The sequence below is a fragment of the Kryptolebias marmoratus genome, linkage group LG16 (genome assembly GCF_001649575.2).
Source record: "Kryptolebias marmoratus isolate JLee-2015 linkage group LG16, ASM164957v2, whole genome shotgun sequence".
NCBI lineage: Eukaryota > Metazoa > Chordata > Actinopteri > Cyprinodontiformes > Rivulidae > Kryptolebias > Kryptolebias marmoratus.
The window spans coordinates 16,032,444-16,055,086 of NC_051445.1; the positions used below are offsets into that span (position 1 = coordinate 16,032,444).

Sequence of the window (22,643 nt, forward strand, 5' to 3'; positions counted from 1 at the left end):
GTTTTATTACAAAAATAAAACTGAATCAGGAAAACAGAATCACAATGCAACTAAAAGTAAGATTCTAGGGAATATTTTGTAAGAAATGTCTAGTAAGTTATTACTTTATATGAGGATTTATTCAGATAAAACACAGCAACAATCAACACTTTAATAATCCAAGATGAAAATAATGATTATTAGCTTATTTCAACCAAAAGAATTCTTTGAACAGAATGTTAATTTTAGGATTAATGTTTTCTTTTTTTTTTATCCTCGCAAGAATTTGGAATACTTTAAACTATTTTGGTGAATAGTTCACTTTGGAATTTGGTCAGGAGATGTGATTAACTCTGCCAGGTTAGTTTTGATAAAACATCAGAATTGAAATAGATGTCATATATCAATTTGCACCAGTTAAAATGAATTAGCCAGACCCAAAATGGCTTTTTTCTTTTATCTTTCTTATCACACAGAGTAATAGGTGCCTCACCACATCAGAAGCTGTGGAGGGTCAGTCGTCACTTCATCTTTGGGGAACTTGGAGGCTGCTCAGGCCTCGACAGGACCCCAACAAGGAGGCAGGTTAAGGCCCAAACGGGTCAGGGTTCTGTCCAAGGTCATCTGAGGTTATCCAGGTCCAAAAAAAAGGTTAAAACCAAAAACAACTGAACTTCTCTTCTGTAGCTAAAAGACGTTTTGTTGCTACTGTGGAGTTTGAGCTTTTAAAGCTGAGATGTTCTGTAAACTGGATTCCCATGCAGATTGCCCTCACTCTCCAAACAGTCTCCTAGTAATCTGCATGTGAATCTAGTTTACAGAAAAGCTCTAACTCCACTCTCTGCTTTTTGAGTTGAGAAAGCTCCTCAGATAAGAAGCAATATGTCTTTAGGCACAGAATAGAAGTCCAGTTGTTTTTAACCTTTTTTGTGGATTTACAGGAGAATGGTCATGGAAAAGGGTTGCTTCTTCATGCTACAGAGACAAGAGGGACATCTGAGTACACAAAGCACAACTTCTTGTATTTAGAGAGTATATTACAATGACATTACTGCAGGGATTTATAATCCAGAACTTTTAAGTCTCAGTTATAAACAGAACTCTAAACTCTTTTGTCTCCAGCTTTATTGCCAAGAAAAAAAAACATTGTTTAAATTCCACCAAAAAGCTCTTTGTTCATTCAACCAGTGTGTTTAGAGCGCGTTAATGCTGTCTGGCTTTTGTTTGGGTTACTAATTCGAATATCAAAATGTGCCTTCTCTTTTATTCACATTCCTTGCATTTACACTGACGTGCATCACCACATTTACTACATTAGCTTTGAGATAAAGCGTAGAAGAAGTGAGCTGTGTCACAACCCGGCACCGCTCCTGTCATTCAGAGTACATTAGTGGGTCTAAAGCAGCTGCTTTTTCTAATTTACATCGTATTGTTCCGTACTTTATCGCTTCCCTCGCAAGGTCCACGTGAAAATACCACAGTCGCGCAGAGATTCAAGCACAGCACATAGCAGCACAGAAGAGCCTCGTCAAACGAGGGTGGAGGATGGTTGGGGAATAAAAAGAAGGCTGCCTGTCACCTGACAAAAACAGAAGGTGATCTAATAGCTCCGAACAAAGCTGCTCCTTCTGGCAAGTGAAACCTTTAATTACAAAACATGATACAAGGCCAGCCAGCAGTGCCTCCTCCGTAACCTTGATACAAATCACACGCAGCAAATGAAGCGTTTAAAATAAAAGGCAACGAAGGAGAGGAGAGCTGTGGCTGCGTGTGCAGCAACTCGCAGGCAGAAAGGCCGAGGTGGTGGTGGTGGGGTGGAGGGAACCTTCAGCTGCTCCAGAAGAAGCAGGCGTATAAAAATTGATGGAGTCTGGGGAAGAAATTGATAGTTAGAGGACAGGAAGCAGCCTGTAAGGCAATTATCACTATCTCTGCCGTTTGATTTAGGGCCGTCTGAGGGGTGTAATGCTGGGGAATTAATCACATCCAAAGGTGGACGTATCAAGAGCCCCCATTTCTGCCTTTAAAATTCAATGATTCTTTCCCATCGCCGGGGAAATGTACTTCGGAGATGTTCTAATTAGCACGGAGCGGGAGATTTTATCCAAGGAGGTTAAAAAAAAATGTCATGTTTATCTGAACGTGGAAGAAGGAAAATTTACACTGAACGAACACTTTAATCATCACGAGCCTCTTTCACGAACATGCAGGAAAGGTGACGCGCTCTATAAACCCACACAGACTGTTCAAATATATAAGAGTCAATTCAGGAAACAAAACCATCAGATAAAACAACCACACATGCAGAACATGCTCACATGCGTATGGAAACTCATGTCAGATGCTGCTGCAGCTATTGTCCTCGGATGAGCTTGGAAAACATTAGACTCAATGGTTTAATGTTCGCAGCCATAATGTCCTTTTATTCATTTCTGCTGAAGGTTGATGTCGAAGATGGGAATAGCGTTCAAGATGTGGGGTAATCAGAGGCTGCAGATGGCCTGTAATGAATATTGTACACATTACTATTAAAATTACTTAACAAAAAAAACGGTCCTAATTGATGTGCAAGTTCATTACAAGGTGCATCAGCAATGTGCTTCTGTTTAGACAGACGTAAAGATCATTTGTGCCCCCTGTTGGAAAGATTCATTTCTGGTAAATGCCAAGTTTGTTTTTGTTTTTTGTTTTTTTTTAGATGAAATAAATCTTTCAGGAGTTATTGAGCTTGTCTGCCCAGAGGAACTCCAAATGATTTTTGTTTGTTTTTTTGTTTTGTTTTCATCTGTTGAAAGCAGTTTGTTTTGAGATGAGAGGATTTGTGCTCTCAGCTATCATTTATTCATAACACACTGATAATCAAACCCCCCTCCTTTACATTCTTGACATTACTAACAAAGCAAGGACAACATAAATATGTTTAATGTTTTATGCTCCACGGTGTTGTGATGATTTTTGCTCCTCTAAAAGACTTTAAATTATTAATTAAATATTTCACTAACAGTTGTTACTGAGGAGGCTGTTGTTCAACTTATCAGGCTAATTTTTATCACAAAATGACCTAATTTTTGCCTCTGAATGTGTACTTTTTTTCCCCCTTTCCTTTTTAAATCTGACTTCCTTACCAAACAGCAATGCTGCCCTCTAGTGGTGGTAAGAAATACACCCAGGAGAGGTTTGACAGGTGGGTCAGAAAGCCCTCAGTGTGGGGTCTGACAGTAAAATTAACTGCCCGTGCTGCACTTTACTGACTACATAACACTACTGATGAAGTTACGAGTGAAAACAATCTGCTGCCCAGGCAGCTTGAAGCTACATTAGAGGCTAATACGTTTATTAAACGTGAGATGCTGGCCGTAATCTGTTACAGCTGATTCTATATGGGTCACGTTCGTGTTCATGTTCGCCCCGAAAGCCTCATCCAAACATACTCAGTAAATTAATTAGGAAAGCCACGGGACATAAAACCCCTGCTTGTTCACTTGATATTGAAGGTAATGTCAAACTGTTTCTTCTGCAATGAGGTTTATTTACAGCTTGGCAGCCGTGTGGGATCCAGGAGAAGTAGGTTTGACTTGTTTTGAGGATGCAGCGTTTGACCCGGACAAACACTGCAGTCCTGTAAGGAAACTTTTTAAGGAGGAACTGGACAAATAAAAGAACTTCCTTAACAGAATTGAAGGAAGTAGCCTTGGGCGTTTCCTGCAAGGACATCAGAGTATTTCTGCTGGTCTAACCATGACGTGTCAACATGACGACAACTTAAGAGCTCGTGAAAACAGCGTCCATGTCATTCAGACGGCAGTCCACTTTGGTCCTGACCCTGCTCAGACTGGCTGTTAGCTCATCATACTTAAAGTTTATTTTGTCCAAAGAGCTATTTAAAACAGGTAAGATATTCATTGTTCATAACCTTTCTACAGCGTCTGAACTATCCCTTAAAGAAACAAAATTTCAGTTTTCAATTTAAAGTTAAGACAGGGGCAGAAGTTCATCTCTTAGAACCACGCTGAAACTAAATATACCGTGAAAGCACCAATCAAATGGTTTAGATGGGAATGTTAAAATATTTTAAATTACCAGTGAACTCAGACCCCACTCTGACTGAAAAACCTCTCAGCTTACAGAGGGATTTTTACACACTGGAGGGGAAGCCATTCAGCTCAGCTGCTCCAGCTTAAAAGAGCTGCATCAGTTCAGCTTTCAGCGTTCTGATAGTTTAAGTCCACGTGCATCGGAAGAGACAGCAAACAGGAAGCTGTGAATCTCGATGAAGATGAGGCATCTGCAGACAGATTCTGTCAACACAGCTCGATAACTTCACCCCTGCTGTTTTGAAACTGTTGCGTAATTTTTCAGGCGGGTGTGTCTGAGACTGAAGAGCTGAAGGAGGGGGGAGGAAATAGGCAGGTTCTGGTGGCAATATGTTTGTCTGTAGGGCACAAATTCACACAGAGACTCGAAACAATATTAAAAAACAAATAACTCACTAATAATGAGTTTTACAACCACAAATCAAGAAAAAATAGAATGGTGTGTGCGGGAAAAAGGAGAAATTTCTTAATTCTTAAACAGTTTATGAATCATATCTAGTTTTAGCCTAACATATTTTATATTTTAATTAATTAATTTCATTTTATTTGTTGTTTTGCTTTGAAACCCCTTCTTTAAAACTAGGGAAAGTATTGTTTTGTCCTTGCTGCAGACATGTCTGAAGGTGTGCAACAGCTCCATTACTTCCGAACCTGTTCAAAGAGTTTTGTATCAGTAGCGTGCTCTCTTAGTCCACATCCTGACCTCCACGATGTGCGCAGGAGACAGTTTTGCATTGTTATGTTAAAAGGAGCATTGGGATTTTTGGGGAAAAAAATCTGTCATCTGGTTGTTGTAAAATCTCAAGGTACTTCCTCTGGATTGAGTTCTGACCTTTTTCAAGTGGGCTTCTGTGGAACAATTAATATCTTCTGTCGTAGACAGATGTTTGAACGACCTCGGTTTGGAGAAACGGTTTAATTCTGACCTGACTGATGAGCTAAAGGCTAGTCTGAGCAGGACGAGTGGATCGCTGATTTCGCTAAGCAGAAGATTTCCAAACTCTTCATGCAAGTACTGTTTCAAAAACATTTACATCATCATCCGTTTTGCATTATGCATTTATTTAGACAGAACTCTGTAGTTACGTGCAAATGCGAATAGTGACGGCGGCAGCTCGCTGTAGCACTTCCAGCGCAGCCCAGGGCACTTCCTGCAGGATTAATACAACCATCATCATTCCCCCCCCCAAATAGATCTGGAACTACAGTCCACGTTTCCTCCGGAGCCTAAGGTTAGCAGAAGGCTTTGTTTGTTGCACGTGGACGCTTGAAGGGACGTGTGTGAAACTGACTCTGTGTTTTATTGCTTCACAAAGATAGTTCACCTAAGTTCTCGTCCCCGTGGTTGTATCAGCTGGTGATGAAAGGCGTTGGTTAAAGCAGGATGGCTCTGAGGGTTCGCAGCTCACATCCTTCCTCTTTCGGTGCTGAAACTCCCTCCGATGCAGTGATGTTACACACAGTCAACTACAGGAGAAATAAACGCCCTCCAACCCTTTTTTTTTGTGAGGAGCACCATTTTTACACGGTGTACATTTCACTTAACAAACCGTAGATCCTCTGTTCATATGTTTGCTTCCTATAAAAAGTATTTTGTGGAAACAAACAAGAAATCCTCGCTAACGCTCGCCTTGCTGAGTGTAGATAGATTTTTATACGAGTGACTTGTTGAGGTTGTTTTCCCTTGTGTGAAAGACTTCAAACATCCTGATACAACCATTAATCCTGGGAAAGAAACCATGACTGCATGCGAGCTTAAAGGAGAAACGAAATGAAATATAAAAAGTAATGAGTTTTCATGTTTTTCTTTTAGCTAAACACCATCTTAAAACCCTCCAGTGGTCCATTTCTCTGATTTAAACAGTTAAAGGCTTGTTTTATAGAGTTAGACTCGGCTGTTGGGAGTTTTGGGTCAGTTTACACAATTAACAACAACAAACTGAAACATTTCATCCCCACACGGCCTTGATTTTGTGTCTACTGCCTTTGTTGGTGTTCCTGTGTTTGGCTCAGGACACGTCACACAAAATGCCCTCGTCATGTTTTAATATTCATTTTAAATTAGTGTAAATCTTTTACAATAAGAGACTCTGAAAACAAGCCCCTTTTCTGGCTTTCTTTTGATTTATGTCAGCTTCAAACCACATTTCATTTCCCCTTTAGAATGATTTCACCTAACCAGACATCTGTGGAGTTTAGTCGTTCGACTGGTCGCGATGATTTAATTAAACAAAAACGTCATTTACAAACGCTCAACTTTTACAGGAAGGGATTTTTTTTTTTTGCCTGTGTGTGCATGTGTTCATTTCTCAGGGCCTTGTTAGCAAAATATCTCATGAACCACTTAACAGAACTATAACAATTTACAGATATTAGGCTCAAATTTGGCACGGCAGCAGCTGAGAGTCATCTGCGACACGTACTCTGAGGGCCAAGTGATTGTGTGAGATCTTCGTTTAAAAATGGCGTTCGCTGTCAGAGTTAACGCCGTCAACCATATTGCACATGAAGTTCTTACGCTTTGAGCAGAAGAGCCACGCCTGTCGTTTCTCAACATGAGATCTTGATTTTAATCTGTCAGAAAAGACAGCAGGAGATCTCTGTTCCTTTATCCGCCTTAAATTAAACCCTCTGAAACTTAAATACGTATAAAACATGCAGCCTGAAGAATAATAATAATAAAAAAAGGACAACTGTTTCAGTTACAGAAACACTTTATTTCCTTAAATACCACATAATATTAGTACAGTCAGTTACAGATATTGTTTGAGACAGAGGACATTATGATCCCTCGGACCCTGCTTTTCTGAATAAAATAAAGACAAACCTCGGATGGTGTCGAGGGCTATGTTTACACACACGCAGAAGGCTGCCTGTACCCCAGTCAGGTTCCATCGGCGTGTAACTTCAAACAACCGTGACGTTAAAAACACTTTTTAGTTAAAAAAAAAAAAAAGGAGCTGCTTCTACTTCACCTTTTAAACTTTTAAACACGAGAGATATCGTTTGCTATCGCTTCAGTCGTTTTCCGATCTCAACAACAACCTGCGGGCTTCTGTGCAAACGGCGCTTGTGAGAGGTTTAAAGACATCATTGACCAACTGGAAATCATTTGCCTAAAACGCCGCCTTTCATCAGCTGCGTCTGGCTCTTCACCAGGAGCAGGTTCATCTGAACAGGAGTCCAGGTTTGTTTGTTTTTACCCCCAAGAATATTCAAGCTTTCCCAAAAAAAAAAAGGAACGACACCAAACCAGCCCCAGCAGATGAACAGTCTCCATGCATGTAAACATAGCCAGGAACAGTAACAGTATGTACAGTGTGGATTCAGGCAGTGCATAATGAGACCGGGTCAGAAATGTCCCCCCCCGTCCAAAAAATAAAATAAAAGGTAACGTTACGAGGTTCATCTCTGGATCTGACTGGAAACGTGACAGCGGTCGTGCTAAGACCGGCTTCCAGCAGACTCGTCTGACAGTCAGTGTCCCAGCAGTACCATCACTGAAATATTAACAGAGTCATTGGCACATTTAAACGCCGTCGAGAAGAGAGCGAGGCTGTGAATACGGATCAGTTCCGACATTTCGGCTTTCAGGATCAAGTTGTGACATTTCCTACTCAGCCGCGTGTGAGGTTTTTTTTTTTATGAGGAAAAACTCGTCAAAGACACAAAATAAGTTTTTTTTTCTTCTTCTTCCCCCTCCTCCTCAGAATAACAGTGCAGCAGTATGAAAACATGATTCCATACCTGTTAAGGAGTCTGACAAAATAGGAAGGAATGTACCGTGTTTCATCAGTAAAAACCCAAACAAGACGCTTCTGAATGCTGTGAGACGTAGTAAAAACCAGATGTGACTTTTCTGGAGGAAAAAAAAAACAAACAACTTATTTACAGAGAGAAGTGCAAGCTTTCGTTGACATTCACACACCTAATATCCACAGTTATACCAAAAGGACATGCGTAGAGACACAGAAAACGTACAAAAACAAAACAAACAAACAAAAAAAAAACATCCTAAAAGCAGAACAGTCTTGGCTTTTGTGACTCATCTCTCCTCGCCCACTGATGGAAACATGCAGGCAGAGCTCGGACATCATGGGAACAGGAGGCAGAAGCTGAACTTTCAGCCCTTTGATTGATCATCATGACGAGAACGACAACAAAAACCAACAAAGACTTCCATAATGTTGCATACGTTTTTGTTTTTAACCAATACAGAGTACCGGGCGGGTTTTCAACAAACGCCCAAATAAAAAAGGTCTTCTTTCTGTGAATATGTTTGGTTTTCAATTTGGTTTCTAAACATTTATCTTTTGTGTTCAAATACGTGTGGGGCACTGTGGTAAAGCCTTAAAGGGACAGTTCGGATCTTTGGAAGTGGAGTTCCGTGTAAATGTTGTGAACGATTAATATCTTATCTGTTGTAGACGGCTCTAAGAAGACCGCACTGACGAGCTAACAGCTAGCCCAAGGATCACTGCCGCCCTAAATCAACTCCAAACACAATTTTTTATTAATAGTGATTCCTGTAAACATTAATTTCTAAACTTTTACACTGCTGGTGATTTCACATTACACTGATATTCTAGTAGACATAGAATATTTCTGTCCAAATTACCCCATGCTACACTATCGCTATTAGTGTTCATAAAACTATCTAAAAAAGAAAAACACATAAAGGTTACTAAATAGTGACTACGAGAAACGCCGTGCCACTTTGACGTTGCACTTCTTTAAAGGAAAAAGGCCGAAATCCACTTTAGTCTCAGTGCTGCTCAGACTAGCCATCAGCTCGTCAATCCGGTCCGAATCACACCATTTCTCCAAACCGGGGTTTTACGACAGGTAAGACACTACTTGTTCATCACCTCTCGAAAAGATCCGAACTACCCTTTCAACAAAATCAAAGCTAAATCGTCTGTGCTACGATACTTGAAAGGTCCAGGATTTCCCAGGATTGGTAGTGATCTACAAATTCTTGCTTAAGTGAGCCGTTTCAATAAACGCTTGCATAACGTAAAGATGCTACAGTTGGATTAAAAACAGGCAAATACTTTTGAAATACGATTAGGAAGGCATTTTAATGAACAGGCCTCTTATTTTCTCTGCTAACCGGAAAAAAAAACCCAGATAGTTCTTGGAGTAAAACATTCCTTTAGACCATTACTGTAAAAACAAACCTTTCAAAGAGGAATACGGACATTACATTAGACGTAACTGTTGCTGTTTGAGTAGTACTTGGTAGCTACAGACACATTACGAGATTCCCTTTTCTCCACTTTTAGGTCACAAAAACACATCCTCGGTCACTTCACATCACTGGAATTTGGCAGATCTCGGAGAGAAGAAATAAGCATAAGTCACTGTCACAAAGCAATATTTTTCAAAGACGAAAACATATTAGTTACTTAAAACCTTCACTACAGAATAAAATAAATTAACCATCTTCTTTTTTTTTTTTTCTTTCAAATGACCTCACTCCTTCTTTTCGACGAGGGAGGCACGTAAGCGCTTGCGCACGTAGAACGCGGTGAGGGCGCTGCAGCAGGTGGTGAAGATGAACAGCGCCACGGCGTCGTGGGCCAGGTCTCCGTGGAGGCGCTCGTAGAAGGGCCGGCGCTCCGTGAAGTCTGTTCGCAGTGCTTCGATCTGCAGCACGGTGCACGCCACCACCAGAATGTGGAAGATCTGGTGGCCCTGCCCGATGAAGTCACACCTGCCAGGGAACAAGCTCTCTGGGTGCGGGCAGCAGAAGAAATAGGCGCTGATTAGGAAAAAGAGCACGTGGTAGATGTGGTACGGCACGATCGGGTCGGAGCAGCTGTCCCGGTAGCAGCTGTAGATGCGGTGAACCACAGGGCTTATGTCTAAACAGTAAGCCAACGCCGACGGCACCACCTGGAAGAGCTTGTGGGCGAACTTAGGCATGTCGTGTCTGGCGTACTTGCCATAGCAGCACCCGAAACAAGTGAGCCAAGCCAGGAATGCGGCGGTGGGCAGAAAGAACCCCCGCACGGTGGTGTGCAACTCCTTCTCTATCGCGTAGTAGTAGTGTGCCAGAGCACTCCCGTACTGGTAGACGGACACCCCAACGTAGTCGAGGAAGTAGAAGGTGTAGTAGGAGAGCTCCGACTTGGCAGAGAGGAGATGAGCAAGAGCACTGAAGGAGAGGTACGTGAAGGCCGACAGGAGAACGATGAAGAGGGGCTGGGCGTGGGGGTCGCGCAGGAAATCCACTGTCTCCGAGATCTCCTGGCACTTCACCAGGATGATGAGCGCCGCCAGCAGGTGGGTCCACACGTTGAGGGTCTCGTTGTGCCGCTGGAAGAGGGTGAGGAAGTAGTAGCGCCAGCTCTGGTCCGTCTGCCTGTAGCCGGTGAGGATGTGGCGCTCCTGGAACACCTTGGGAACGTCGGACAGCTTCACGGTGCAAGGCAGCGTAGGGAAGGCCGACTCGAGCAGCTGAGGGATCTGTCGCAGCTGCTGAGCGTTGATGAACAGCCGGCCGATCTGCTCCATCACTACCGTCGCCATAGCAAACTAGGGTCTGTAGGGAGGGTGTGGAGAAGGGCGGAACAGTCAGTTAACATCTGGCTCTGAACCACATCAACATCAGGTCTGTCAGTGAGGATTCGTGCCTGTGTAGATCCTAACTAAAGCTATTTGTGCAGGACCACGACTGGTTTGTGTATGAATATATCAGCACTGAATTTTCTTTTTGTCACCAAGATGAAGATTCTTTTTTTTTTAAACCAAGAAGAAAAGGTCTGTCTAAAAACTGTTGAAAGTACGGTAGTCCGGTCCTATTTATTCCAGCACTACCTTCATGTCTGAAACAGGAGAATACCTTCCTAAGATTTGCAAATTTTAAAATCTTTAGGTTAATACAGATGGCTAATCAAACCAAAGTATTAAACACGTTAGTTAGCTTCTTCCAAATTCAGTACTCTGGCTGCACAGAAATACTTCATAACTAACCTGATCAATATATTGTAAAACATTTATTCCATTTAAACAATAGTTTTGGATCACGTTCCTCTGAATATGGTCATTGAAGTAGTAGGGACAAACAGAATTAAGCTGTGAAGTCATAGCTCCCTTGTGTAGACCTTTAAACATGAATAACACTATTGTTCCCTTTAACACAAACTGCTGCATTTCAATCTGTAAATAATTCACGTTTTTATAGCACCTTTTTTATTCAAACCTAGGCTCTAAAAAAGGAATTTACAGTATGTTTCTCAATCACCCATTTAAACACGCTATATAACATTCACACACACACACACACACACATATATATATGAATGAATATTTTTAGCTTCTTATAAGCATCCTTAGCTTTCTTTTTTTAAAGAACCAATTCCCTTTTTGAACCCAGTCCCTGTCTGTTTGGAGCTTGTTTTTAATGATCAGGTACTTTAACTACAACACAAGGTCTGGAAACACCAGCTCTAGCTGATGGAGACAATTAACAACAGAATGGCTGCAGGTTTTCTTTGGCAAAAACTCATTTACTCTGCGTTTTGATAAATTCGGTGCAGCAAAGTATTTGGACACATACACTGAGGAGCAAACGATGGACATAACAGAGACCTGACTTCACTCCAACTATGACTTTTTTTTTTTTCCACTTTTTGCCAAAAACAAAAACAACACTGAACTGAAAAAGCAGATACTTGTGTTGCTCTGTAGCAGCTACCTACTTCTGTATATTCAGCAGCATTTAAGCAACAGTCCAGCTGCTGATTAACGGTGCCGCTTTGAGCTGAACCTGGGAGGATGAAAGCGGAGTTCTGGGTCGGGAGGTCACAGCACTTAACCCACAGACCGGTAAATATAAAGACCTGAACTGCTGTTTACAAGTTTCCACTTGGAACACGCCCTTTCCACGAGCTACCTGACCCAGTCCACTTAGATTCATGCAGATTTCGGAGTTCCCATGTCGAGTAGTAACAGATCATAAGGTTTCTGTTTGTTGATGCTGCTGTCGGGCCATTAATCCACTCAGATCTCACCTTTGCTGACCTTATCTCATTTTCTAAAAACAAAACAAAACAACAAAACAGCAGAACTGGACGCAGGATCAACAGCTTTCACAGAACTTGTGCTTGAGGATAAGTTTGAAATAGGAAGTTTGGATAACCTCTTTGCATGAAGAGGCAGTCGTTTCAACCTCCAGAGAAGTTTCTAGTTTCAGGCAGTTTCTGTGACGCCAAACTGGAGTTGTTTAAAGGTCCACTTGGTCAAGCCATGATCAGCTGCTCAATACGGTCCGAGCCAACTCACCTTTCAAGTGAAATGCTTCTAAATGTCAAATAGGTTGATGAAGATTATTTTTATACCTTTACATCAATGTCAGTTTCACATTAGATGGTAACTTTGGCTGAAATATTGTAAAATTCCAGCCGGAATTGACCCCCGGTGCTACAGCTAGCTGCCGCTACAGATATCTGCACTGTCAAACCACCGGAGAATTCTGTGTAAATATCTGTGTTGTGAAAGTGACAGCGGTGTAGAGGTCTGTGAAACAGTGTTTGCATAAACTGCAAGGAAATGTTCAGATTGCATATGTTTTCAGACGGCAGGAATACACTTTTGGACTAGCCGTTAGCTCATCAGTCTCGTTGAACGTAAACGGTTTCTCCAAACGGAGGCCATTGAATGAGTTGCCTACAACAGGTGAGATTAATTCGACGTAACTTTTCCACAGAACCCCACTGAAAAAATGGTTGGACTATTCCTTTAAAGCTCCACAGATGTCTTGAGGCTTCAGCTTTCTTGTGAACAAATTTGGATGATGGCAGAACATCCCCCCAAGGTTTGACAAAAAAATAAATAAATACAATAAACCCCCCAAAAATATACATAGTAGAAAGTGGGTCTTCCAGTCTCACTTCGTCTACTCACATCTCCCAACCACAAAAAAAAAATATATATATAAAAGTGGTTTGTTTATTTCACAACAATCATCTGCTAAACTACTGAACTTTAGCACAAATCCACTTATGTCATATTCACAATAAAAATAAAGTGTAAATCATGATGAGACATTTCTTAAAATAAACTTTTTTTTTTAATTGAACAGTTGCTGTCTTCTAATAACACCTGCTTCTTCTCCATCATTCGTCCATTAAAAAAAATACAATTATTAGAGGGACATTTTACTAACAAGTGCTCATGTCTCTTCTCTGTCTCAGCCGCCCTGAGGGTCTGTCCATTCTCCGCTCGCTTCTTGACAATCGTTCAGTAGCAGCAAAAGCTCAGTTTGAGCCGTTTTCCCTGGTTAAAAGTAGAATTGATTTTAAATCTCCAAGCACCCATCCATCCTGACCATCAGTCTGTGTTTTATCAACCAGTAAAATCCACTGTGACGTTTATTTTAACAGTTTTTACATAACCCTGATAGAACAATAAGGCTGAGCTTACAACACACATAATGTACTTCTGTTATAAGTAAAGAGCTCCTTGGCACCTTCTCATATTGTTCTTTTCTGGGACGGCATTGTGGTTTTAGAGCACTAAGACAAGCAGTAGCTGCATCCATTCGGGTCTGAAACTGATTACTTTACCTAACTGACGACTACTGAGAGATTTATTAGGACATTTGTTTCCGTAGTTAAGTACATGGCTGGACAGTCTTCCCTTCCAAATCCAACAGGAATCCCCACACAGAGAGTAAAAACACTGACACTTTGTCGCCAGAAAGGCGTAAGAAGGAAACTAATCAGATATGAATACCACAACATAGTTCACATACACACGGACAGACGCCGCCTTCGCAGATAAACATGTTTTCTTACTGTTATCAGACACTCAGCTCCCAACAGGATTCATTTGACATCTTGAATCCACACCAGGTCATCGTGACTCTCTGCTTTCTGCTCACATCATCACTCTGTAGCCAACGTTATCCATTATCACCCTTTTTTCAAGAAACTAGCATACTTCTGATAATACATTTGTGGTCAGAAGTGTTCGTTCACTGACATGGGTGTCATTCGTTTCAGGAGGTAATTACTTATTTAAACCAATTTCTTTTAAAGGTGAAACGATCATACAACTTTAATCATTTTTAAAAACCCAAATTAGGTGGACAAGTTTGAAGTTATTGTGGATTTGCTCTAACTCACACAGGGTCAAAGTGACATACAGGCTCAAATATAGAAATCCAACCATCTATATCTTTTACTAAGTGACGCTAAATGTCTTTAATTTGGCAAGACCTATTAACTTCTCATTAGAAAAACTTGCGATGCAATTGTTTCATATTCTGATGGCAACATCAGCTGCGATAAACCCACACGGGCCAAGGAGAGTTAACTGAGCTGACCAAATATCATTAGTGTGCAGCACATGAATAGATGCTACTTAAAATACAACGGTGTATGATAGATTGCAGTCCAAGCCATCCTTTTTGTTATTGATACTGAGCTCACTGATTTTGGGAATGACGATAAATTTTGCCATAAATTGCGCAGCCCTGCTTCTCATTATTGGTCATGACAGACTGTAGCTGATATTTTTTTCACTTATGGTATGAAAAGGATTAGCTGGACAGCCCTCACCGTGCTGACCAGTACTCATAAGAGCTCCAGCCGGTCGAAGAAGATGGCCACCTGTCCTGAGCCTGGTTCTGCTTCTGGTTCTGCTGGAGGTTTCTTCCTGTTAAAAGGGAGTCATTTCTTTCCACCATCGCCAGTATGCTGCTGAGGATGGGAGACTGCAACGAAGTTAAGATTCAACTCAACCTGCTGGCTCCCTTAGATAGATCACTTTAACAAAACTGGCTTTTATAATCCACGTGAATGTTTCCGTATAGCGCCCTGAGGCAACTTTTGTTGTGACTTGGATAAATAAACCGAATTGAATTCTGCCAAGAACAGCTGTCGAGCAACCAGCCAGGGTTACTCCAGAAGCTGATCTACGGCTCCAGCCTGCTTGAGAAACATGTCCCCAAACATCAGGAGAGCGTGCGTTCGAGGAAATCCACAATAAATTGTTCACAGTTGTATAACCAACCCACCCTGGTAAAAATAAAACAAAATTTAAAAAATGCAACCATTACCAACTCCAAATTATGATGACGTTTTACATTTTAGACTTGTTTTTTTTTTGTGTGTGTGTGTGTGTGTGTGTGTGATAACTTGGTGTGCAGAGATCAGTCAGTCAGAGAGGGGTGCACATGAGCTGAGGATGAGGAGGAGAGGCGTGCGTGATGAACGGGAGATTACGTAACATGACTCCATCCTTATAGGTCCACACCCATCGGCGTCCAACAAGCTCTGAGAGCATTTAAAATTAATTATATACATATTTAATTTTAAAAAAGGACACTGTCGACTGTAACAGAGGCGTGTTTGCGCGCTGTGGACATTAAACGCAGGCCTTCAAACGGGCCCTGTTGCTGCGGACTAACAGGCTCATGTGCACCTGACCACCAGGACCATTTAAATGTGAAAACATATTCAGGGATAAACATTTACTGCTAAAACCTCAACCCTCCACCAGCTGTACGCTGCTGAATAAGAAATGGCGCTCACATTGATAACAAAAAAAAAAAAAAAATGACGTTCGAGACGCTTCTTTCTCACGGTATGCCTCCTACATTTCAGCGGCCAAAAAAAAGAAGAAGAAGAAATGCCGTTATGTTAACGCTTACAAAATAAGCACCTTACCTGTGGAAATGTGGAATCAGTACGGAGTCGTAGCTGTGCCGGTCAGTGAATAAATTCGAGCCGCGCTGTGCTTCGATATCATTATTTGATGGGCCGGGCCGGACCGGACCGAAAGAGGATAAACGTGACAGGAGCGGAGCAGCAGCAGCAGCAGCAGAGCCTGGCTGGCGGATGAATCTCTCTCACTGAGGGGGGGCGGAGGGGAACCGTTGCGCTTCGGCTGACAGGTCGCTCTGGCCAATCGACAAGCGCGTCGCTCCGGCCCCCTTCGATGACGCGGCTGTCGTGCTGACCAATAACATCTCCCGTTAGGCTCAAACCCCCCCGCCCACTCTCAACAGAAATTCTTCCGCTGAGAATCCATCGGATAAGAGAGCTAAATGAGCGCTCACGCAGATAGACTTCTCACGGTTCACATCACACACAGCTGATTTGGTTACTTATTGTGATTTGGTTTTTAATAGTTTTAAAAATAACAACATTTCTAATTGTTAAATTCAACCAATTATATATGCATAGTTGCCTACATACAAATAGGTTTGCTTCAGTTTTTCTTGTGCTGACAGTAATAATGTCACTGCTGGCCACTTTACATAACCTGGAACTTTTCACATGCCATTGTTTGTACCCCCACGTGCAGGCATATCACCTGCTGGCACGGTGTCTTCCTCTGTTGCTTGGTAACAAACACCTTCAATAACAAGGGTTAAAATGACATGCTCTCGGTGATCACACAGGAAGGAGCCTCAAAAGTCTAAATTTGAAGCATGAGTTTACCTAATTAGATGAGATTTTAGTGCCTGTTTTTTTTCTTCCCAAATCCCACATAGAACATTAATGGATAAACAAGTCATTTCCATGCTCGGCTGCTGTGGTAAAACATGACCCATGCTTCCCCCCCGTTTTGCATTGGGTGACAAAGGTGCCTGTGTTACACTCTGCATCGCTGAAAGATCTCTATTGTTCCACGATTGAAATCATCCCACTCAGTGTATATTGCTCACACAGATGGATTCAGGATGTGCCAACCAAAACAGTGAATACACCCGTGTTGTCTTTTTTTTTTTTTGGGGGGGGGGGGGTTGTCCACTCTAGGACGGCCTGTGTCTCAAAGGGAAAACAGTGAGTCTGCTTTGGAGAGCCGTGCATTGGTGCTACTGTGACTGTATCTCAGAGCGGCCAGGAAATGCTGCACGGCAATAAAATCTTGAAGAAGCTGAGAACATTTTGTTGACACGGAGCCAGCATTGGTCTCCTGTGTGTTCAGACAAGCGGGGAACGCTGCAGAGCGCCATGGGACGTTATTCTGGGCCGATGAGCTTCTTCCAAACACATGACAAAAAAAGAACTGGGAAGCAGTCTGAGAGTTGGCGTCGCAAACATATGGATGCAAACAATCATATACTGTCATAATACCAAAAACATATATATATATATATATGTTTTTATGTATATATATAAATATATATATATATATATATATATATATATATATATATATATATATATATATATATATATATATATATATATATATATATATATATATATATATATATATATATATATATATATATATATATATATATACGCATATTTAAAAAGATGTTGCATTCCTTGAAGGAATGCATATCATTCACAGGCTTTCATAACAAAGTTTTACATCAAAATGGCCACCTGCCAACAGTTATTGCCATTCAGCCCAGCAGTCATAAGATCATATAGCAGATAGACAGTGTTATTAACAGTTAATGCCAAATTTTTAGGCAAAATAGTGCTCTGAGTGTGGGTTGGGGATGACTCCCAGCTACCACCGCGCCAAACTTTAGCTCAATATCTGCAAAACTGAATGAGCTACAGACATTTATGTATAGGCTAGTGTTGACAAGCTGTGATGGCCATCTTGAATTTGGGTGACTCCACAATTGAATCAGCTGCAGATGTTCATCCAACGATCGCTCTCTGGGAGTTTCATTAAAATCTGTCCAGTGGCTCATGAGATATTTTGCTAACAGACAAACAAGCTTGATGGTGATGGTTAAAATGAAGATATTAGGTGAAGATCTTGCGCAAAGTGTTGAGCTCAAAGTATGTGTTGGGGATGACTCTCGGCTGCTACCACACCGAATTTTAGCACAGTAGCTTTAAAATTGACTGAGTTAGAGTCATTTTTGTGTTGCGTAAGTCCAGGTGGCTGCGGTGGCTCACTTTCACTCCCCTTAGTCTGCAGTTTTGCATCTGACAAAACATCTTTAGGTGGGAAACGAACAAGTCAGGCAACTTTGGACGCAAGTAGACCAAACAGTTTTGATTTCATGGAGGATTTCCCTGTCTGTCATTAGAGGTGTGACTGCAAGCGCCAACAAGGTGGAAGCAGGGATAAACAAACATAAAACCACTGACAGGAGTTCAGAATGCAGCAGATCAGATGGCACGCAGGTTTTGTCTAACCATGTCACATCACCACGAAGAGGTTTTGATACACTATGTACAGCATTATTATTGTTATTTTATATATGTAATATATAAATGCTCAAGAGTTAAAACATTTCCGTTGAATCTACAGATGGATTTTGAGGAAATATTGTAAAGAGTGACAGCCACAAGAATGTGACACAATGCAACTCATCTGCCAGCTGGATAGAATAGGACTGCTTTGAATTAAAGGCCGAGGTTTCCTTTAAGAATGCACGTCACCCGCCATCTTTCATGCCAGAGCTTTTAGGCTAAAATCATCCTGCGTTGAGAAATGACAGCGTTAGAAGCGTTTTGGAAATCTCATGTGATATTGCGAGATGTCCCGCTCAGGGAAGTTTGTGTCGTGAACATATCAAAGAGGATTAGGGCCACAGTGACACACACACAAAACAAAACAAAGAATTCTCAGAATTGACTTTTTTCTTCTGAGAATTTATTATAATTTCAAAATTCTCAGATTGAAATCAGAATTCTGGGATTTATTTTTTCCCTCGTGGCCCTAATCCTCCTTCTCTTCTGTAGGAATGACTCTCAGCTACTACATCAAACTTTCGCTCAGTATCTGTAAAATTGACCGAATTAGCCATTTTTGTGTTTCCTGATATCAGTTGGCTGTGGCAGCCATCTTCAATTGGGTTAACTCCAATCATTTGTGGATGCACAGCTAATGATTACATTCTTAAAGTTCCATTAAAATCTGTCCCGTGGTTCATGAGCTGTTTTGCTAACAGCCACACAAACACACAAGTGTTACCGTTTGCTTTTTGTTATTCGATGATGGATAATAAAGAAACTGATTGTGTACATGTTACAAATAAGTATTGGCTGTTATTATATTAATCTAAACATACTCACAGATAATTAAAGTAATACATGCTAACTGTTGTATTAACGCAAATCACTTTCAGCTGTGCAAAAAGGACAAAACACACATTCCTGTAATAATTGATCCCACCACTAGATGTCAGCATTGTGAACGTTTTTATTAACAGATAAACCAGCACCGGTGTACATGAAGAGGTTACATGTTCAGGTTAAAAAAAACACATTTAATCCAGCATTTTGAGAACTCAAATGTGTCCAACACTCCAGCATAAGGAACCTAATCCGTGAAACCTCGCATTGTACAGTCAGTTTAAACCTGCAGCATTATTTGACCAGTTTATTACTAGGGAATGCCTCAAAAAGATACAGCTGCCAAACAGAAATATAGAAAAATAGAAAAGTCAAACCACATGTAACAGATATTATAAACAGTATAAAGCAAACTACAAAGATTTGAGGTTTATAGATAAAATACTGTAGCCCATCTTTATACACAAACAGACAAAAAAAAAAAAAAAAACAGAATTAGTTCTCGGTTTCTTTCATTTGCTCCTTGTTCTTCTTTACTTCCTGAAGCTTCTTGTCCTGTAAGGAGTTTGAAGACGTGAACAGTTAAGTTATTTTTAATTGCCAACCCCAAACGTGAGGGTCTGCTGCAACGAGGAACCTCACCTTCTCCTTAAACTTCTCGTTGAGAGCTGCCCTCTGGGCGGTGCGGTTCTCTTTGTTCGCCTCCATCTTCTGGTTGAGCTTCTCCTGCGCCTGCTTGCTGAAGTTGCAGTTCTCCTCGATGGCCTTCTGGATGACCTCCTTCTCGTGCTCTCGCGCCTCGGCCAGATGCTTCAGCACTTCGGCCTCGTGGCTCTGACACAAAGGAAAATGTGTGGATTAATGGAGCGCAGATCCTAAACCTGTGTGCTAAATTTTTACATTTTTTTCTTTTCGCATCAAATTCTCTAGATACCCTGCGTCTTTCTTCTGCAGCTTCCAGCTTCCTCTTGATCTCATCCAGGGATGTTTCCTTCTTCTTGTTAGGGGACAGCGGGAATTCCACCTTGGCGTCAGGGGTGGTGGGGCTCAGGATGACCTCGAACGCTTGACCCGACGCGCGCTTGCTCAGCTCCTTCACTTGGATGTCTGTAAAAACAGGCAAATGGATCATTAATTTTAGAGTAGAAGTGTAATGATCCTTAATATTGTAAAGATCCGTGCATGTTAGCAGGGTCAAGGTAAAATACAATAAGCGTGTGTGGCAGCACGGAAAATTTAGAATCAGTGTAAATGTTTTGATGTTCAGGTTTTCATCAAGGTCTTCTGATGATGTACATTAAAAAAAATGAACCGCCAAACCATTACATAACTGCATTTATGCATTTTACACTCACCGTCACAATTTGCCATTTTAGCGGACAGGTTTTCTTTTATTTTTCTGTAAAATAAAAAAAAGACATTAAAAACATTAAAAATAATATTAGCATATGCACTTCTCAAACCAGCCACTAGGGACATTTCTTGCCACAGAGCTAGAAATAAAGGTAAAATACTGCTTTATATTGAGGAAAAAAACCTTTGTTAAACATGCAAGCTTGTCTACTTAGAGACTGACCTCCAACCTTGTCTTGTTGTTTAGAAGGTAAACAGAATGTCTGCTGTGTTTATGGATGCGTGTGTGTGTTGTAGTGCAACAGGTGTGCAGACTTCTACGATCTAGTATCAGGTATCAGATAAAGAAAATGTATTTTTGAAGACTTAAGACAGAGGTAGTGACTGGTTTAGCTAAAATGCTGCATATTATTTTGTTATTAACCAAGGAGAAGTAAACTCATAACCTTCAGATACAATAACAAATAACAAATGAAACAAACACAGTTGGGTTCAGGAACATCTGGAGATCTCTTTTTGTCAATAAGTTACACTTTAATCTCAAAAACCTAAGTAAAATTAAAAGTTTCTCCTTTTTTTGTCTGAGTGGCCCTAATACTCCGTCATAAAGCTCTGATTTGAATAAATTTTGAAAAATCACAGATTTTAAATTTGCCGACTGAGGATTAAAAAAAGAATGGAAACGGTTTAACCAAAACCATACACCTGCGTATTAAATTTTCTGAACTTTTCCATATTTTTACAAGTGTAAACTGATCACCTTCTAATCAGACGTGCATTAATTTGCCTGAGCAGAAAACAACTGTGTGGAATCAGAAACAGACCCAAACAACACAACATAAAGAAGTCCTTCCCTGTTGGGATCCAGTCACACATGTGGACCCGATCATTTCTCTTCTCCACAGAACTAATAAAAGTTATGAAGTAGGTTAAACCAGTCCCAACATGACACGGCTTGGCAAGTACAATTTGTTCTCCACCTCTCTGGTGTTCAAGGCAATTACACAGAGAGACACAAGTAATGAGTTACCCCTGGGGTAAAAGCTGCTGCCCCCTCAGCAGGAGGCTGCACACATTTCTGCAAGATTTCCTCTGCAAAAAATGGCGGGGAGGAGCAATGAGCCTCTGTTACACAAGTCCCCCTTAGACTCACAAACAACTTGAATATAAGTTTTAAGACTTTAAGTTAAAAAAAAATATGCATCGTAAAGAACTGAAACGAATAAACCACGCGACTTTAACGGATTATTTTATAGTAGTTCCACCTGAAAATACTTAGATTAAGTTACATAACACTAAAACAAAACACGCCAGAGCCAGCAAAACAGCTTTTCTGTGAATTATCTACACGGTACACATTGAGAGATAGTAACCCAGTGCAAACAGTGGAGCAGTTTTAACTTTCTTGTCTTCGTTGTTTTGTCGCCCTGGAACGCTGCGGTTGAACAACAACGGCCATAACAATTAACTGTTAATTACTCAAACCGACTTCAGTGATGCAGAGCGGGGCAGCAAATGCAACGGAACCGGTCCCAAAACGAGCTCCATCGCCTCTAACGCCTTCCCGAGCGGGTTTATATCCGTACGAGAGCCTCGTTCTCACCGTCAAGTGCAGCTCGGCTCGAAGACGTGACCTTCTCTCACTGTGTGTGTGCCTTTCTCGTCTCTTTTCAAACCGCCAAACATCTGCACCTTCGCGCACAAAGGCTCTGAGCGCTGCGTCACCGGCAGACGTCGGCGCTCATTGGTCCGAATCCACCAATCACAGCCAGGAGGTGAAACTGCGAGCGCGAGAAGGAAGCTGGAGGAGGTCGAACCCGCAAACAAAGAGGCCTAAATGCCAGCGAGTGTAAAAAAAAATATATACAGTAAAAGTGACTAGCTGGTAAGTTTTAGTTCATACGACGCTGCAGTTCTGGCCTGGGTTTCACTAAGGCTGTGTTAAAGCTTTTTAAAAGGGCTGCAGTAACATTATCGCCCATCTTCACATTTCGGCAGGGCGATCATGTTTTTGCCCTGTTTCCAAATTATCTCAACCACAGGACGCATTTTATTGAAACTTGCAGGAAATAACGATTTGATGTACACTTTCAACATATTTGAAGTGAACTTGACCCAATATGGTCAACTACAACAAAAATGACTATAACTCTGATTTTATATTACAACAGCTCGCCATAAGTCTTCATCCGGCTAAATAAAAATA

At 41.2% G+C, this 22,643-nt stretch overlaps 2 protein-coding genes across 3 annotated transcripts; both read right to left on the reverse strand.

Annotated features, from left to right (window-relative positions):
- Nucleotides 1-6,769: 6,769 nt before the first annotated feature.
- Nucleotides 6,770-15,952, reverse strand: paqr7b (progestin and adipoQ receptor family member VII, b). Its single transcript, XM_017433241.3, has 2 exons — nucleotides 15,752-15,952; nucleotides 6,770-10,620 (listed from the first exon to the last, which is right to left on the reverse strand). Exon 2 carries the CDS (start codon nucleotides 10,605-10,607, stop codon nucleotides 9,549-9,551), a length of 1,059 nt encoding a protein of 352 aa, XP_017288730.1. The 5' UTR covers nucleotides 10,608-10,620; nucleotides 15,752-15,952; the 3' UTR covers nucleotides 6,770-9,548.
- Nucleotides 15,953-19,193: 3,241 nt separating this feature from the next.
- stmn1b (stathmin 1b) lies at nucleotides 19,194-22,158 on the reverse strand. Of its 2 annotated transcripts, none has more exons than XM_017433244.3 (5): nucleotides 22,041-22,158; nucleotides 20,440-20,483; nucleotides 20,019-20,191; nucleotides 19,727-19,918; nucleotides 19,194-19,639 (listed from the first exon to the last, which is right to left on the reverse strand). In XM_017433244.3, the coding sequence occupies exons 2-5, from the start codon at nucleotides 20,453-20,455 to the stop codon at nucleotides 19,580-19,582; spliced, it is 441 nt and encodes a 146-aa protein (XP_017288733.1). In that variant the 5' UTR covers nucleotides 20,456-20,483; nucleotides 22,041-22,158; the 3' UTR covers nucleotides 19,194-19,579. The 2 variants fall into 2 exon arrangements, with proteins under 2 accessions (XP_017288733.1, XP_017288731.1); XM_017433242.2 differs by lacking the exon at nucleotides 22,041-22,158 and adding an exon at nucleotides 21,927-22,015.
- Between the last annotated feature and the right edge of the window lie 485 nt (nucleotides 22,159-22,643).